The sequence below is a fragment of the Pseudorca crassidens genome, chromosome 16 (assembly GCF_039906515.1).
Source record: "Pseudorca crassidens isolate mPseCra1 chromosome 16, mPseCra1.hap1, whole genome shotgun sequence".
Classification (NCBI taxonomy): Eukaryota; Metazoa; Chordata; class Mammalia; order Artiodactyla; family Delphinidae; genus Pseudorca; species Pseudorca crassidens.
In genome coordinates, this window is record NC_090311.1 from 63,929,900 (window position 1) to 63,948,147 (window position 18,248).

The 18,248-nt window shown below is 37.1% G+C and overlaps 2 protein-coding genes across 8 annotated transcripts in view; one reads left to right on the plus strand and one right to left on the minus strand.

Moving 5' to 3' along the window:
- The window catches only part of HERC4 (HECT and RLD domain containing E3 ubiquitin protein ligase 4), a 132,069-nt gene extending 130,694 nt beyond the window's left edge, over nucleotides 1-1,375 (plus strand). For all 5 annotated transcript variants that reach the window (XM_067710806.1, XM_067710805.1, XM_067710808.1 and 2 more), the window contains one exon: nucleotides 706-1,375. In XM_067710806.1, coding sequence (XP_067566907.1) covers nucleotides 706-914 — 209 coding nt within the window. In that variant the 3' untranslated portion in view covers nucleotides 915-1,375. The remainder of the gene's footprint in view (nucleotides 1-705) is intronic.
- SIRT1 (sirtuin 1) overlaps nucleotides 706-18,248 on the minus strand; it is a 33,372-nt gene continuing 15,829 nt past the window's right edge. For 2 of the 3 annotated variants that reach the window (XM_067710815.1, XM_067710814.1), the window contains 5 exons: nucleotides 14,360-14,507; nucleotides 13,587-13,666; nucleotides 12,579-12,765; nucleotides 10,137-10,700; nucleotides 706-7,088 (listed from right to left, as the gene is read on the minus strand). In XM_067710815.1, coding sequence (XP_067566916.1) covers nucleotides 6,760-7,088; nucleotides 10,137-10,700; nucleotides 12,579-12,765; nucleotides 13,587-13,666; nucleotides 14,360-14,507 — 1,308 coding nt within the window. In that variant the 3' untranslated portion in view covers nucleotides 706-6,759. Of the gene's footprint in view, nucleotides 7,089-10,136; nucleotides 10,701-12,578; nucleotides 12,766-13,586; nucleotides 13,667-14,359; nucleotides 14,508-15,009; nucleotides 15,135-18,248 lie in introns of all 3 variants that reach the window. The other variant, XM_067710816.1, reaches the window with a different exon arrangement.

An 18,248-nucleotide genomic window follows, 5' to 3' on the forward strand; every position in this document is an offset into this window, starting at 1 on the left:
GTTAGCTTCCAAAATAGAATTGTTTCTTTCAGATGAAAGAAAACAATTTATAACACTGATTACAATAAACTAGGGATGTAATTCCTTTTAGAATTTCTAAAAAGATCTCTGCAGTATAGCTCTTCTCTGTGTTCAGTCTTCATTTTCTTTTTCTCCTTGCTTCTGCATGAAAACTTTGGGAATTGGTGCAGAAAATAGAACTCTTCTATTCCAGGACTTCTCTTATTTATAGCCTAATCTGTGTCTATTTTGCATATCATAGGATGACAGGTCATTCTTCAGTGATTTGAGATTTGGCTGCCAATTATAAATTTCTGTTTAAAAATGACAGAAACAAGACAAGTAGAAAAAGGGATCATAATCAAAACTGCATTTTGTTTATAAACTAGTTCTAAATGGCTATTCTTTTCAAAAAGAAGTTTTCTTAGAGTGTTTCAGGGACAATAGTAATTCATGTACCAAACATTTATTAAGCATCTCCTGTGTGCTAATATTAAGATTACACTTTTAAAGAAAAAATACTGTTTGGATGTGTCTCAAAATCATGCTTCCACAAATTCTGGAGATAGGCTTCCAGTAGAAGTAACATTTCCATTAGAGCAAATGTTACTATAAAGCTTTGCTGTGGTGATTGTCTTAATAACTTGATACTCCATATTGTTGTTTTGATAAAAAGTAGTTGGCTCAATGGTTTTTTCTTGGCAGTATTTTTGACAGGTAGTGATCGCATTCCTATTCTTGGTATGAAGAGTCTAATACTAGTCATCCAGTCAACAGGAGGTGGTGAGGAATATCTCCCAGTTTCCCATACCTGTTTTAATCTTCTGGATCTTCCAAAATACACGGACAAAGAAACTCTACGCTCTAAACTGATCCAAGCTATTGACCACAATGAAGGTTTCAGTTTAATATAACTTTGGAGTTATAACTATTCAGTTTACTGCAAAAGCATTAAACTAACTATTAGTGTGTTTTTTTGTGGTGATGAATCCAGCAAGGTGACAGAGGTACTATTATAATTCTTACTTGCAAAATGTTCAATGCAATGAGTATTCATGAAAGCCAAAAAACATTAAAGGAAATGAACAAACTGTGTTAATATTAAACTTACTGTACAGACCCATGGATTTTTTTTTTGCCATCTTCCAATAAACATACAAGTATTGTGAATACATGGAAGTTTTACTAACATGAATTTTAAGAGTTTGCATATTTCACAAATGATCTGGTGTGTGAGTGCATGAAAATGTTGCTTAATTTTTCTTCAATCACGGCTCAAAAACCTTTAACTTTGGCCTGCAATAGTCATTTGATTATTTTTTCATTTTGTAAATACTGTTAAGTTTTGTAATAAAATAGTTATGTTCTGATACCAGTACAGTTTCTATGGTTGTAATTGAACTGAGCTGACTTTTAAGGGTTAAAAATTATTATTTAAACCTTATTCTGAGAATCTATGAAAGCAAAAAATTAGTATGGTGAAAATAGTCTTTGCTTTTTTGCTAGAATACATGTCCTTGTGCAAATCTAAATTACAAATAGAGTTCTCTAAATAACTTATAGTTCTTTCCTTTTGTGACTCTTGAGATACTAATGATAAATGGGAGGTTATCAGAAAGCTGAATATTTAGTAATGGAAGAACTTTGTCCTACAGTTGCCAGAATACAGTCACTGACTACTGTGAGAACCAGTCACTGGGTTATAGCTTTTAAAACTATTGCTGCTGCAGGTTGGTATTTAAACGGAATTTTCAGTGCTTTAGAACTGTTTACTTGAATTTTAAGAAACATCTTAACAGTTTTATGGTGCTGATGCTTAGTTATCTCCTGTCATTAAATTGTAACACTGAGTGATGCAACACATGTGACTTTCTGCTATAATGCAACTGTTTTTTTTAATTTATTTTTTAAATGCCATGAAAACTGTTTAAATATTATTCATTGGTTTAATATTTAAACTTTCATTGGTTCTCACATAAGATTCCAAATTCTTCAAAAAGAGTAATGTCTCAGGGAAGGTCTCTTAAAATTTTGGATAGTTCCCATTCCCATACAAATTCATCCATTTTATAGAGGTCCCCAAGTCTCTTATCTGTAATTCTAAAATCCAGAACAACTCTGGAAAAAAATTGTGTATATAATTTTACAGCAAAACCTGATCTGAACTGTTGAGGCTATTTATGGTATTAAATGGGACTATTTGTACGTTTTACTGTGGCAATGTTTAATGTTTGATTACTTTCTGTGTTTGATCTAGGTGCTGCCTCAGACCTCTATGGGTTGCTACATTATGTGTGCTTTAAAAAATTCTTTAACATTCATAATTCCAAAATGCTGCAAATGAGCCCAAGGGTTTTGGAGGAGGGATTGTGGACCTGTACTTTTAGTAACTTCATTTATTTATTTATATTTTGTCTGCGTTGGATCTTTGTTGCTGCGCACTGTCTTTCTCTGCAGCAAGTGGGGGCTACTCTTCGTTGCGGTGCACAGGCTTCTCACTGCGGTGGCTTCTCTTGTCGTGGAGCACAGGCTGTAGGTGTCCGGGCTCCAGTAGTTGCAGCACGGGGGCTCAGTAGTTGGGGCGCACGGGCTTAGTTGCTCCACAGCATGTGGGATCTTCCCAGACCAGGGACTGAACCCGTGGCAGGCGGATTCTTAACCACTGTGCCATCAGGGAAGTCCCATGGATGCCTGTACTTTTCAGTAGTTTAACTTAACAAACTTTGGTGGACCATAGGTGTCTTTCTATAGATACAAGCCCTAATAATTTTCCTTAAAGTACATTTTTCCCAATGAAAATTCTTCCATGTATCTGTTATTATACTATTTCTCTGCACATCCATTCCTTGAGAATATTATTCACATCGAAAACTAAACGTTACGTATCAGATGCTTTTTTTTTAGTAACCTGTTTGCTATGAAGCTCACCTGTGAAATAGCAGCCACTTTGGATTAATACAGGTGGAGTTCGTTTAACAAATATTTTAACAAGGGCCTGACATCTTACCTGGGAACACAACAGTACAAGGCATAATTTGGGTAAGTCTGATATTTTCCTGTTTCTGTTGCTGCAGACCTACAGTAGAATTAACAGCAGGGAGATTCATGGTAGAAAATTAAAAATACCACTGAAGATTTTTCAAATTGCCATTTGCTTATTAAAAAGCAACAAAAATACTGAGCTTTATAGATTAGAAAGTAGGCAAATGCTGAGTTCATTAAATTATAAGGACCATGATTAGTGAGTTGGCTAAACTTTTGAAAATACTTGGCCTCCACACAGACCTATTTGTAAGAGCAACTGTATGTTTTTAGCTCCCCTGTTTTAAGTCAGTAGTAATTTTAACCAATAGCCATTGTTCAGACTGATTGAGAAGGCAGTAGAACCAAGACACGCCTTTAAGTTGGCATGAAATAAAACCAGAATGTAGTTTTCAAAACAGAGACCTAAATTAAGAGCTCCAGCCTTCACATAGGGCCCACTCATAAGGACCATTCATTAGGGTTATTTCTAACAGGTTTGGTTTTTTTTTTTTGCACTGTAGATGATCTTCACTGCATTTAGTTTAAGCAGGTCTTTTGATGAAGTGTAACATGTAGAAGGCAGTCTTCCTCCGCATATGGTGAGCTCTCTGAAAGCACGGGCGAGTGGCCTTGCTCCCAGCCTCTTCCCAATCCCCAGCCTGTTTTGCACTTGGGCCACATCCAAACTCCTTATTATAGAGTTTTGTTCTCCCTTCTGAATAGTTCAGTAGCTGCCCACTCTTACACCGCTAACACTTCTAGAGATAAATTGGGAATTGTTTGTTTTATATAAGTCTGCCTTACCTTCCCTGTTAGGCCAGCCCCCGGGAATGGAGTGTTAAATGCAGAAGGGAACTCCCCAACTCCTTTCCCTTCTCAACCCTTACTATACTTTTGAATCACCTGGGGCTACTTCTTAATACTATGTGCAAGCCCCACCTTAGGCCTGTTAAATGCTCAGGTTACTTTCAGAAATTTCTCAGTGATCTTTAATCCCAGTTGGAAGGCACTTAAAAAGAGGAGTCATTAGGCCATTTCTCCCCATTTCTGCTAGCTCTGTTCATTTTTAAGGAGTCGGAAGAGCTTTTTGATTATGTCTAGGAGTTGAGACTTGTTTCAAATAAAATTTATCAAATAATGCTGTAAGGCAGATGCTAATTAAACCATGTGCCATTAATTAGGGTATTGTACCAGTGGAATATATGATGCATTAACCAAGGGAAGTGGAAACAGCATTGAATACATGGCTTTAATTAAATCAGGTCTTGCCAGGTACTTGATTACTTAAAACGACCACTTACCCTCCTTTTTAAGGTGTGAACTACCTGACTTCTTTTTCCATTTTGTGCATATATGGAATGATGTCGCTGTTTCTTATTTTTATAACATCTGTGGATGGCGTTTTACAGGTAATTTTTCTAGTGCAAACAAGATACACAGGGGCAGAGGGGTTTTCTTGTTTTTAGATTCACTTCAAAAGTCTGCTGGGGAGAAGGCAAGCGACCTGAGAGCAGGAACCTGCCAGTCAAGATTTATTCATTACCTCTTTGTAAGGGGCGTGTTCCTGCCCTCTTGAATAGTAGGAAAGTCCATACCAAATATGATCTAGAGTCATTTTTTGTCCACTCCTTGTGTTTGGACACAGGATTACAGCACATGAGTTCAAAGTGCTGGTCCTTTGTCAAATCTTCATACGTCAGGTTAGTTATTCTTAGGCAGGGTTAAAGGAGGGGAAAAGGCAGGGCCTGAGGCTCCTGGCCTAGAATGGTTGAAATATTAGTTTTGAAACGTTTGGTGATGCACCAGTTGCTACAACCAGAACTTTCATTGCCAAAGTACTGTTCTGGTGAGACTGATAGATAAAATTAAATGAAGAAATGTAGTATGAGAAGAAAGCATCTAATATAGCCCTCAAAGCTGTACAAAAGCTGCAAAACTTTAAAATTTTATACCTTAAACAGAAAAAAGTCAAATGACAATTTTAATAGACTTTAAAACAGTGTACAAGTATAAAACACTGGTTTTGTATTTCAAAAGTTGAAGGAAGATATCCAGTCATTAAACAGTCTACAAAACATATGCCAGTAGATTACATAAAAGACTATGTACAATATAAAAAGAGCTGAAAACAGTCTTCACTGTAAAAATAAGTTAAAACAAATTTTTCAATTTAAAATATTATCTATAGCACAAACACAGATCATGCAAATGGCAAACTAAATATACTGCATTCTTTAGTGTAGTCAAATTCAGATTGAGACATCTTTCAGGTAGGGAAATGGCCATTCAATAAAATTCTTTTCTCTGGCAGTAACGGTCCTAGCTGGGTATTTTATGCTTAAAGAACAGCTATATTTCAAACCCTTTTTGTTAAGCTGTAATAAATACTAAAGCAACACAGGAATACTTTATTTGAAAGCAATGTTGGGGGAAAGGTCTGCAAAATAAATTCTTACTGTGCAATTTTATAAAGTATGAACTGTTTTGAAAGGCTAGAAGCTTCTGCAGCTGAAAAAGTTGATCTCTAGTTTTAAGGCAGGCTAAGCTTTTAAATACGTTATAAGAACTAGTTTAATTAACTATTCTGCTATTACAAGTTACACCACGCTCATCTCCATAATACTAGGCTAGTTGTTTGTTTGGTGTTTATTACACACCAAATCCTCCCAACAGGAAACATGTACTTACTGGCTTTGAAACTGTAATCAGGGGGTCTGCTGCTCTCATTAATGGGGGGCGGGGGGAGAGGTAACAGTCCAAAATACTACACTCTCCCCCCCAGTTGAAGTACCATTATTATTGATTCATAAAGGCTTTGCAAAATTCACATCTTGGCAGTTTAATACTTATGGAAAGGATCAATGCAAGCTCTACCACTGTGATTGATTGATAGGTATATTTAAACAACAATGGCAAATATTCTCAAAACTAAGGGGACCCAGGCAGGCACTATTGTTTCTAAAGCAATTGAAACATTTCCAAAGCATTTATTTGTTTTTTAGGTTAGTTTTATAAGCCAATATAGACATTACTATATGTCCACAGGAAGTACAAAAGCCATCTTCATTTGAACAAATACAATATTCCTGAAACTGTTAGCACCAAGTCTCACTTTAAAAAGCAAAGACAACTGAGTGCTCTCCCACATATTGTTGACTTCCTTCTACTCAGATTGCATGTCATGAGATATTTTTAAAAGTTAGCTGCCACAAGTTCTGGAAAATGCCAGTGTTTGAAAATAGGTAATTGTGCTAATAAAGAATCAAAAGTTTAGCGGAACAGAGAATGAGGATTTCAAACCATTCAGTGTTACAAAGAAAAGTGTGAAAATACCATTCTTTGGTCTAGATTAGCTGTTCCCTTTACATTAATTTAACATTCCAATGGCTTTTTGAAAATTTTAAAATGTTGAACCTCACTAGGCAAAAACAAAATTATATATACATATGGATGTATCATACAAATGAACCTTTAAAAGAAAGTCTTGTCCAACAGCTGATTAAAGATACTTAGGTACCTTTCTGTTTTAAAAAAAGAGTTAGTGTTTGAGTGTATAAGCACAGAAATAAGTAAGTTAAAAATTACCCATGGGGAAAAAAAACTGTTTTACCAGTCTATAAATAATATACCTTTCTGGTGTCCTTGCTCTACTGAGTTCACAAGTAAACATTCAATTTGACATGCTCAAGATCCTAATGCTGGTGGAACAATTCCTGTACCTGGACAAATATTACATTATGATTTGTTCGATGGATAGTTAATGCATGTTGCTTCCTGTTTCATAGATGTAGCTTCATTAACTGCCTCTTGATCACCTCCATCAGCTCCAAATCCAGTTCCTCCGGCTCTCTCATTAACATCAGCATCATCTTCCAAACCATTGTAAAATTCTTCAATCTCACTTTCATCCTCCATAGGTTCTTCTAAACTTGGACTCTGGCATGTTCCACTATCACTGTTACTGCCACAAGAACTAGAGGATAAGACATCATCTTCAGAGTCTGAATATACCTCAGCACCATGGAAAATGTAACGGTTTGGTGGTAAAAACAGATATTGATTACCTGAAATACAGTAATAAGAGAGAAGTGGGTTATTTCCAGTTTTCTAAGACTTGGTCTGAGTGGGCTGTCTGGAATAAAGTGTAGCTTCTAGCCTTTTACCTGAGTATCATTACTAGAGGCTATTACTGTAGTTTCTCAAACACAAGCTATCGACTCAGTCCTGCATGAAAATCTTAGTTCTGCCACTCATCAACTTTGTAAATTGGGAGAGTTATCTCTGTGCCTCAGTTTCCTCATCTGGATATGAAATAATTTTCACAACCCTATGAGGCAAGTATGAAAAAAATGTAGACAGCCACGTTCAATGAAACTCCCTTTGAACAGATTTGATGAGATGAAATGAAGTATCCAGCCCACCACCCACCCTCTGAATCTATTTTTACAAGAGTCCTATCACGTTAAAGTGTGAGAAGCACTGATCTAGTGCTGGCCTTTTAAGCTTTCTTTCCCAACGCCCTCCCAAATTAGCATTCGCAGTATAAGATTTGACCTCCGATGGTAAGAAGTATTCCCTGCTTTTGTTTACATTTTGATGTAAGTGAATGGGTAGGAACCTTAAACATTAATGATGAAATATTTTATGCCCTTATGTTCACAAGCACCAAGTACCTTCTGACTTAAGTCTGTTATCACACCGTGTTATATTTATTGAACCATATCCCAGACTGATTCACAAAAGCCTAACTGCATAGTTTATCTGGAGTGACATAACATCTACCAAACGTACGTGAGTTTCTCTTCAAAATGACTTTCAAGCTTTTTATACCCCATCGTGACCCAGTTCTCACCTATTATGTGTTGTAGCATGGAAACCACTTATTTCATTGTGTTTCAGTGACTGGAGAAAGAAAACCCCACCTGGTGCTTCTAATTAGGGCCATGTCCTTTGAATCACATCCCCTCACAGTCTGTTAAAGGGTCCCAGCACATGGCTCCCCTGCCCTTTCTTTCTATAGGTTAGGCCATGTTTACAGAAAGAACACTTCAGGGACTTCCCTGGCAGTCCAGTGGTTAAATTAAATTAAGACTCTGCTCTCAATGCAGGGGGCCTGGGTTCTATCCCTGCTGGGGGAACTAAGATCCTGCATGCCGTGCAGAGCAGCCAAAAAAATAAATATATTAAAAAACAAATTCTTTCTGCTCTGGCCTCCCCTGAAGAACTGAATCATCTATTTCTCAGTGGACATACCCTATACCTGTCTGTTTCTGCCCTCTTGGCAACCCTCAAGACATTTACATTTTACTTCCTATATGCTCCAACTTCCTCCTTTCAGCCTCGACTTCCTATATGCTCCAACTTCCTCCCCTTTCTGCCTCGACCTCACAACAAGCAGTGGCAAACTAAAATGAGTAAAGTCCAGCTGTTGTTTGGTTTTAACCGCTAAAAATGTTAAGTTTTACACTCTTTACATCTGTTATCTTTTCAAATGCTCACAATGCTATGAGAGAGAAGTAGATCTGACAACTCAGTCTAATTCCAAAGCCTGTACCTTAAAAGATCTAAATTGGTAGAATAAAACCAAGGTATAATACCAATTTTCTGGGGCAGAGTTTTGTATGTTTGACCCATCTGTCAAAAAGACAGCCACAGAATGCTGCCAGTGCCTAGGGGGACTTTGTGTATGATAGAGACTTATCTTACCTGACTAAATCAATCTCTACTTCTGACACTTGCCACATTTGAAAGCGTAAGTATTCTTCTATGCTCTTTCTAGTTTTCCCCCCGTAGACTTTCCCTAATTACAGTTCAAGACCAAAGTCAGAACTTAGGTTTTTTAGAAAGCCTTCAATAACCTAGTGCCCTCCAAGTAGCATAAACCTTTTAAAATATCACCTATTTTTGTAATTATATACACAAATATCAGTAGCTTGATCAGTGCCTCCAGAACTTGCTGTATGGAAAATGCCCAAAGGCTTATTCAACTGAACTAAAATTTATTTAGAGCAAATGATTACAACACTTAATACATTTGTCTCAAATTTGTCAGTTTTCACCATGTATAAATAAGTGGAATGGGACTTAATGTTTTAAGCTGTACAAAGTTGTTGCATCTAAGAGCACAAGTTTCTGTTTGATTAATACTTGGTCACAAGTGGTTTCAAAAAGTAAAAAGTGATTTCACTTATGTTAATACTTATGGATAGGGACTTCCCTGGTGTCGCAGAGGTTAAGAATCCGCCTGCCAATGCAGGGGACACGGGTTCGAGCCCTGGTCCGTGAAGATCCCACATGCTGCAGAGCAACTAAGCCCGTGCGCCACAACTACTGAGCCCTAGTGCTGCAGCTACTGAAGCCCATGCACCTAGAGCCCGTGCTCCACAAGAGGAGCCACCGCAATGAGAAGCCCGCTCGCCGCAACTAGAGAAAGCCTGTGCACAGCAACAAAGACCCAATGCAGCCAAAATTAATTATTTTTTTAAAAAACTAATTGATAAAAAGACTTCCCATGTGTCAAAACAGGGTAGATGGTATTTCTGATACTCAGTGGTGAAGAACCAGCTGTTTTCTAGATCTGAAACAACACGACCTAATGGTTAAGAGAACCCAGAATCCACCTGGTTCTTCCACACCCTAGTCGTTACCTTGCCTGGGGTACTTAACCTCTATGGTCCTCGGTTTCCCACCTGTACCAGAGTAGTAATAGTTCCTGCCTCAGGATACTAAAATCAGAAAATGTGAAGTCACTGCCCCACAGTAAGTACCCAAATCTCAATCATTTCTACTAGCTAAAGCTCTCACCAGAAAAATGGCAGAGCACTCAGTATTTCCCAATTAAATGCTTACCTTCTCATTCCCTAGAGAAACACAAGGTACAGAGCATGCTTTCACACCACTTTTCCCCCATATTACGGAAGATACCGTTCTTTTTCTGGCTTAAAATCTCAACTTTACAGTTTCTCTAAACACAATTCAACTATTACATTTAGCCGCATAAAATTACCCTAACTAGCCTGCCAAAATTGCTCACTTCTTACAAATACTCACTTCTTACAAATATTTCTTTAGAATAATTATAACCTTCAAAATGTTTCAACAGCCTTTCTTACCATCAAGCCGTTTACTAATCTGCTCCTTTGCGAGTCTAGCTGGCCAGCATTTTCTCACTGTTTCAGCAACTGAAGTTCTTTCATTTTTCTCCCCAGTATTGGAGGCAACATTCTTCAAATCCGGACTCTCCAACTGTTCATTAACACTTTCAATGCTCCTAGCAGAAGTCTGTACTTCCTGTAATTTTTCTTCGACACAGTTTTTTGATTCAGACGCATCTGGATCATCAACATTACTCTTTGTTTCTTGGTCTAAAAGAGTGACAATCACTGAAGAATCTGCTGGTGAGGTTCCTTCTGGTGAACTTGAGCCTTCTGAAATATTGAGGGGTGTGGGTGGCAACTCTGACAAGTGAGCCAATTCTTTTTGTGTTCGTGGAGGTTTTTCAGTAATTTCTGAAAGCTTTACAGGGTTGCAGCAAAGTTTGGCGTATTCACCACCTAACCTGTGACACAATTCATTAATAATGACATCACAGTCTCCAAGAAGCTCTACATCAAAATGCAGGTGAGGCAAAGGTTCCCTATTAATTAATATCTGAGGCACTTCATGGGGTATGGAACCTAAGAATAGGGTGAAAAAAGTAAGAATTAGAGAAAGGAAGGGAGGTACACTAATAAAACCAAAAGAAATGCACTATGTAAAAATCTAACAATTCCCTGGCAGTCCAGTGGTTAGGACTCTGCGCTTTCATTGCCTCGGCCAGGGTTCTATCCCTGGTCAGGGAACCAAGATCCTGTAAGACGTGAGGCATGGCCAAAAAAAAAAAAAATCTAACATGTTCCCAATACCAAAGAAGACACCCAACTCTAGTATTCAACGAAGCTATTACATACCATCAAACTATCAAGTAAACAGATGGGCAGCAAAATTTCAGGTTCTGCTCCTGTCACCTGGTTACCTCTGGGTAATCGCCTCACTTTTTATTCTGTATTCAATTTCCTTGTCTGTATAATGGGGTAATAACAGTACTTCTCCACAAGCCTGCAGTGAGCACTGAGTTAATATGCAGAGAAGAGTTCTTGGCACAGTATAGGTAATAGTTATTCTACTAAAATGGCTTCTGATATGTGAAAATTCATACCAGTCTGTTCTCCACTATATGTACCAATGTCTTACATTTTTTAAAAAGTACCTTTGCCTATCACCAACACGTTTTAGTACCCCACAGGAAACTTGGAAGAAGTTCTCTGCCTCACATTTAAATAGAAAAAAATAACACGCAAATTATACATTAAATTTTCTTTTTTTTTAGTTACAAGTTGTCCTATAATCTACTTTAACAGAATTTCACAGCTACTTGAGGAAGGCTGAGTTAAACTGCTAAAGCCACTACATGTGGGCTAGGAAAAAGATGCAGAATTGGAGAGTTTAACTCTGTTTCTTCCAGCACTTTGCTCTGTTTGCTGGTATGGGGGTCCAATTTTAATTCTCCAGCTAAGGGTTTGATATACTCTCCTCTCCTCCTTCCCTCACTTTTATGGCACAAATGATGCTACTAAATTAGTCCCCCTTGCTTGCTCATTAGAGGGAGAAAAAAGGTAGTATGGGAGCATGGATTAAAGAAATATTCCTGAGAATAATAGGGACTTAAATTGTTTTTTGAGCATTTTTATACACATGAACACCCTTGTGGGTAGAGCTGATCCACATACAATGATTGACAAGGCATGATTGTTATTCTTACAAAAACAAACCAATCATTGTGAGCCCCCAAATTCTATCTTACATGAGTACGTTACACATCTATCAAGCTATACATCTGAACTTACGGGACCAAAAATCAATTACATTTCAAAGATTAACTACTCAAATTAAGACTAAAAATACAGATTATTTTTAACATGTTTCCTCAGTATATGTAAAATTAGCTCATGCTAACTCCTGCCACATTAAAGCACATTCCACTGAAAAGTTTAAGTTGAACTGTTTCCCCTTGTTATTACTTCTGTTTTGAAAGCCCTCTTGCCCCACTGAAATGTCAGATTAACCAACCAATCTTCCTGAGCAATATTGTCACCTAAAAAAATTAAAGTTTGGGGGCTTCCCTGGTGGCACAGTGTTAAGAATCCACCTGCCAATGCAGGGGACATGGGTTCGAGCCCTGGTCTGGGAAGATCCCACCTGCCGCGGAGCAACTAAGCCCGTGTGCCACAACTACTGAGCCTGTGCTCCTAGAGCCAATGCTCCGCAACAAGAGAAGCCACCACAATGAGAAGCCTGCGCACAGCAATGAAGAGTAGCCCCCGCTCACCGCAACTAGAGAAAGCCCACGTGCAGCAACGAAGACCCAACGCAGCCAAAAAAAAAAAAAAAAGTCCAGCTCTTCACCACTCTTGAACAAAAAACAGAATAATATCATTGAGGTCTACTCTACAGACCCACAACCCATGGCAAAATATATAGAAATGGTTCTCTAAAAAAAATCATCACCCACTTACTCGGAATTAGTGCTACTGGTCTTACTTTCAGGGAAGACCCAATAACAATGAGAAGATCAACTTCATCTTTGTCATACTTCATGGCTCTATGAAACTGTTCTGGTAAATTTTCACCAAAAAAGACAATCTCTGGTTTCATGATAGCAAGTGGTTCATCAGCTGGGCACCTAGGACATCGAGGAACCACCTGCATGTTCCAGATTTTAGTTGAGGTGGGAAAGAGAAGGGCAAGCCCGAGTTAGAGTCAACATTTCCACACTTCCCAAGAAATCATTTCAAAATTATCAAAGAGAACAGAAAAGCTGTGGATAAATAGGGAAAACTGGATAAAACCTAAACATCAACTATCAATGACCCGTTAAGTTTATTAACATACAATGAAATACAATTTCGCTATTATCTGTGTATGCTGCTATTATATCTGTATAGACCTACATTTGATATTCCAGAGTCCATTATATATTAAGAGGAAAAAGCAGCATGTGTATATATGTACACAGGTGAGACTTAACTTTTAAAAAAAGTTTGTAAAATAAGATTCCATTTTAATATGCTATCTTCTCATAATTATATGATTAACTATATACGCAACTAAGCATACAGAATTTATTTCTGGATGGTTTTTATTCTCTGCCATATTTTCCTGTATTTTTTGGTCAATGAGCGTACATAAAATATTTTTTACAAAATGAATCTGACAGGCACTTTTAAAAAGGGAGAGTAAGGAGAAAAACTAATGTTAAGTAACACCACACTTAATGATCTGGGTTTTTATTTTAGGCTTATATATTAGGTAGTCAACTTCATCAATCAAGAGATTATGTAGCAATGTTTTTAACTTAAGGTTTTGAAAGGTTTTTGTGTATTTCTCTGGAATTCCCAATGGTAACTAACATTTGTTTTCCTGGATGTTTCTGTACCACATAAATACTTCCAGAAAAAAAGGACTGAGGTAAAAGAAACAGATCAGAGACATGCACAGTTCCTAAGATATGGGTGATAAATTACCTGATTAAAAATATCTCCTCGTACAGCTTCACAGTCAACTTTGTATTTACAAATCAGGCAAGATGCTGTTGCAAAGGAACCTAAAAACAACCAACAAATATATGCTTTATTAAAGAAATTTTTCCATTTCTTAAATAACAGTTATAATGTAAGCTTGACAACAAAAAAGCTAGCGACTTTAAAATTTTTAAGAGACTCCAGGAGAGAGATGCTGATATAATGATGCTTCCTAAAGCTACTCTTTTAATAAAATATACCAACTCCTCCAGGACTAAAACTGCAGACTTGGAAGTTTACAACTGTATTACCTTAGCTTAACAGCTGTGTTTCAAAAACAGTTTAGATACATAAGAAAATGGTCTGTTCACACTTGTTTTAGATTTAGTCTTCAAATTTCTGAAGCCTACATCTGAATACTCAGCAGTTCCTTTGGTTTCCTAAAGATGCCATATTTTTTCATCCATAGCTAATACTACTTTTGTAATCAAAAAAGGTTATTTAAAAGAATTTAATGTTACATAATTGCTGCATCTTTTGAAATCCAAAAGCACATTAATATCTGACATTTTGTACAATTAAGTGTCAAGGCCAGTATTTCTGGTTTCATATTTTTGCAATCTACTTTCCTTCATTTATCTACAATTGATCAGATAACATGATTCAACAATAAGGCTTAATCTCCATTCCTGGATGGCAGCATTTTTTCTAATCCTAACTTTTCCTACAAAACTAACTAATATGTAACAGAAAAAGCAATCCTGAAGTTTACTAACCATGACACTGAATTATCCTTTGGATTCCTGCAACCTGTTCCAGTGTATCTATGTTCTGAGTATAGTTGCGAAGTAGTTTTCCTTCCTTATCTGACAAGGCTATGAATTTGTGACAAAGAGATGGTTGGAATTGTCCAGGATATATTTCCTAGATAACGCAAAAAGCAGAAAAAAGATTATGTAAGTGTTAACAAATATCACAGGTTTAACAACAACAAAAAAAACTACCAATGATAATTAAAAAACAATACATGAGCATCTCAAAGCATCTAGATGGATGCCACACACACTTATGAAAGGATTGTTGCTGTCATATGTGTAAAACTCAGCAATTAGTGAACATGGCCTCTTGAAAAGGATAAAGTCGACCCACAAACATCTCTTATAAATGCTAATTGATATTTTAATAAAAGTCAGAAGAAATACATACCTTAATATATATCTAATTTTTGTTGGCTGCAAATGATTTTTTTTTTGTAAGGAAAAAGGGAAAAAGTTTAAATTGAAATTAAAGATATCAAAGATATGGTGACTTCTTTTTTAAAACTAAAAAAGGCACTGTCAACATAATATTAAAAAATTTCTTGATTCATCATTTATTATAAATATCAACCTGTTGGAAGTTTAAAGCTGAAGTTTTAATTCCTTACCAAAATTGTTTTCCTTCCACTGCACAGGCACATACTGGTATAGTATAGAGTTGCTCATGAATGCTGAGTTGCTGGATTTTGTGTGTGTGTTTTTCCCCCCAAATAATGCTTCAATGCTGTTTCTTCTTTAAAAACAAAGAATTCAGATATACACATGGCAAAAAGATCAGAGAAAAAGTATCAATTTTGGTCCTCTCAACTTTTGACAGTGTTTTCATTAAACTTCATTTAGTAAGTGACTATGGCAAAGGAAGTTTCTTCTCTTTTTTCTTTGAAGTAGCAGTTCTGCCTACTTCCTTACCATTCATTACAGCCTCTAACCTATTACAATGCTAGCAAAAAAACAAGATACAACCGTATGTCCATCAACAGAGGACTGGTCAGAGAAATAGGGAACATCAGTAATAGTGGAGTATGCAGCCATTAAAATGAATGAAGGAGGTCTCGATACACTGACCTGGAAGATGGCCCATGACATATGTGAAAAAAAAATCAAGCTAGTCACCACTGTGTATAGCTTTGTTTTTGTTTTGTTATTAAGCAAAAATGGGAAGTATATGCAAAGTATACAGATACATTAATTTAAACATCAAGTCAGGAAGGATACAAACAATCTATAAAATGGGGATGGGGGGGTAGGGGACTTCACTTCTGACATTATACAAAAAAGTCTGACAGTTAAGATTCTAGATGACTACTTCTAAACTACTTAATATTTCAAGTTTAGAAAAAACTACTGGGATACCTTTTAAGTAAAAATAATATGCAAATCTCATTATATAAGACTATCACATCCATGTCCATATGCTGCTGAAAATGTTATATAAAACCCAAAAATTTTGCCTCTCAAATTTTCATCATAAAGTTCATGAACTTTGCAATTTAAGAAAGAGAATGCATATAGAAAGAAGTAACAAGTGAAGAGTTTATTAAAGCTAATGTTTATAGAAAACTGAAAGCCACATTACGTTTTGGACCATTAGGTTGTGCTCTCTATTAATCACTGTTTTCTTCCCAGGTTGCTCTGTTCTAATACATTTAGAGGATTAAACACCAGCACCTTGCAAACCTCCCCTCTGGAAACAGCTGTTAAAGAGTATTTTAACAAATATTATAATATTCTAGGCAACAGATAAAATAGGATCTAAAGTAGTAAGGAAAGTGCTAATAGCATGCCAAAAGCAGCGCAAGAACAAATGGCTGACTACCTCCAGAACAAGGCTGGGCAGAGTACCAGGACTCCATCCTCCCGGAATGAACTTTTGTGTGCCTTATCCCCACCCTTTTCAAAAGGGGAGGGTGGGCTTCCCTGGTGGCGCAGTGGTTGAGTCCGCCTGCCGATGCAGGAGACACGGGTTCGTGCCTCGGTCCGGGAGGATCCCACGTGCCGCGGAGCGGCTGGGCCCGTGAGCCATGGCCGCTGAGCCTGCGCGTCTGGAGCCTGTGCTCCGCAGCGGGAGAGGCCAAAACAGTGAGAGGCCCGCGTACAGCAAAAAAAAAAAAAAAAAAAAAAAGAGGGTAAGAACAAAAACCTGTGGGACACTAGATTCAGCTCTACACTCTAGTTTCCCTTCATGTATCAGTTCAGGGAAATTTAGTCCTTAAATTTACCAATCAATTCCTGTAGTTGGGAATAATTTATGAAGAGTTTGTTTCATCTTATAAGCCTACATTTTATGATGATTTGAAACTTAACTTTGTCTCTTTTCTTTCAAATATGTAGTGGACCATGTCTGAATCATTAGATTTAATACTGTGTTCCAACTAAGGGATATAATCTGAAATAATGGGAAAAAATTTACTCTGAAATGACTGTTTTTTAATAGAATTACTCCTAAATCAGGCTCTTACTTAACAAGGAAAGTTTGCTAAAAACTAATTGACTGGAGATACAACTTTCAGATAAAATATAGATTAATTCTTCAAGTTGAAACTGTGACACTTTAGTTCTAAGCAAGACAGGCCATCCCAAATCTAAACCTCCTTAAGGCCCATTAAGGAACCAATCATGTGGGCTGGACCATTATTATTGCCACAGGGATCCATTTAGAATAGAGTGGAAGCACAGCTGGGACCAAAGGCTCAAATACTATTAAAATGACAGGCTGCTTTCACAGCAGTGTCCAGAAACATGCGAACAATCCAGTAATTGGCCATAGGCAACCAATGTGACCAAAACTAAAGCTTAGAACTATCTGCCCCAGTAAGCTTTCATGTAGAAATAATGGTTTTTCTCCAGAGATGCTCTCTGCTTGCTTGCTTCTTAAAATTTCTAGCAATATGAATGAGATTCCAGTCAAAAGCAGGGGTGTTAACTGCAGCCCCTCAAAACTAAAAGGACTCATCAAAGTTTGAGATGCCACTATTTGCTAGGTAGTAAGTAGGTAGAGCTGTTAAGAAACTAGAATTTACATTCTCCATGCTGTCAAAAAATAAGTGAAACTAATTGATCCTGGTAAGGAAAATCCTCATAATCCCTGGTCTTGTTTCATTCATTCCACTAAACCATAGACTACTAAAAATCTTACCTATTCAATACTTGCAAATTAAAGTTAAGTCACCTGACAAATTTAACTACTTTTTTTCCTGTTAAACATGTGACTTCCCCAAGGAACTCAAGCTTCAGCAAACTTTTTCCACACTGGGACACCAGTTGGCAAGTATTTAAGACTTTGTGGGCCATTCAGTCTCTGTCCTTACGGTCTATGTGGCAGCCACTCAAGTCTTCTATTGTAGTATATCTGCAGCCACAGGCAATAGGCCAATGAATGAGCATAGCTGTGTTCCAGTGGAACTTTATTTACAATCACTGATATTAGAATTTCATATAATGTTCATATGATGTGAAGTATTATTCTTTTGATTTTTTTTCCCCATCCATTTAAAAATTTTAGTTCAAAGCTGTACAAAAAAAAGGCAGTGGGCCACATTTGGACTGAGGCCGGCCCCTGTACTAATCTAACACAAGAGAATTTCAATTAGTCAAGCATTCATTACTACTTAATGTAAGTAACAGGCATAACAGGAGCACTTTATAATAATGCTGTAGACTGGGTTTTTACATTTTCAAGGACTGTAAAGGAAAAGAACACAGTATGACAGAGTTCCCATGTGGTCCACAAAGCAGGTTACATTTGCTACCTGGCCCTTTACAGGAAAAGGTCTGCTGACCCTCCTGTAGACATGTATCCCCCATCTTGCAGATGAAAAAACCAAATCACAGAAGTAACGCCAAAAGT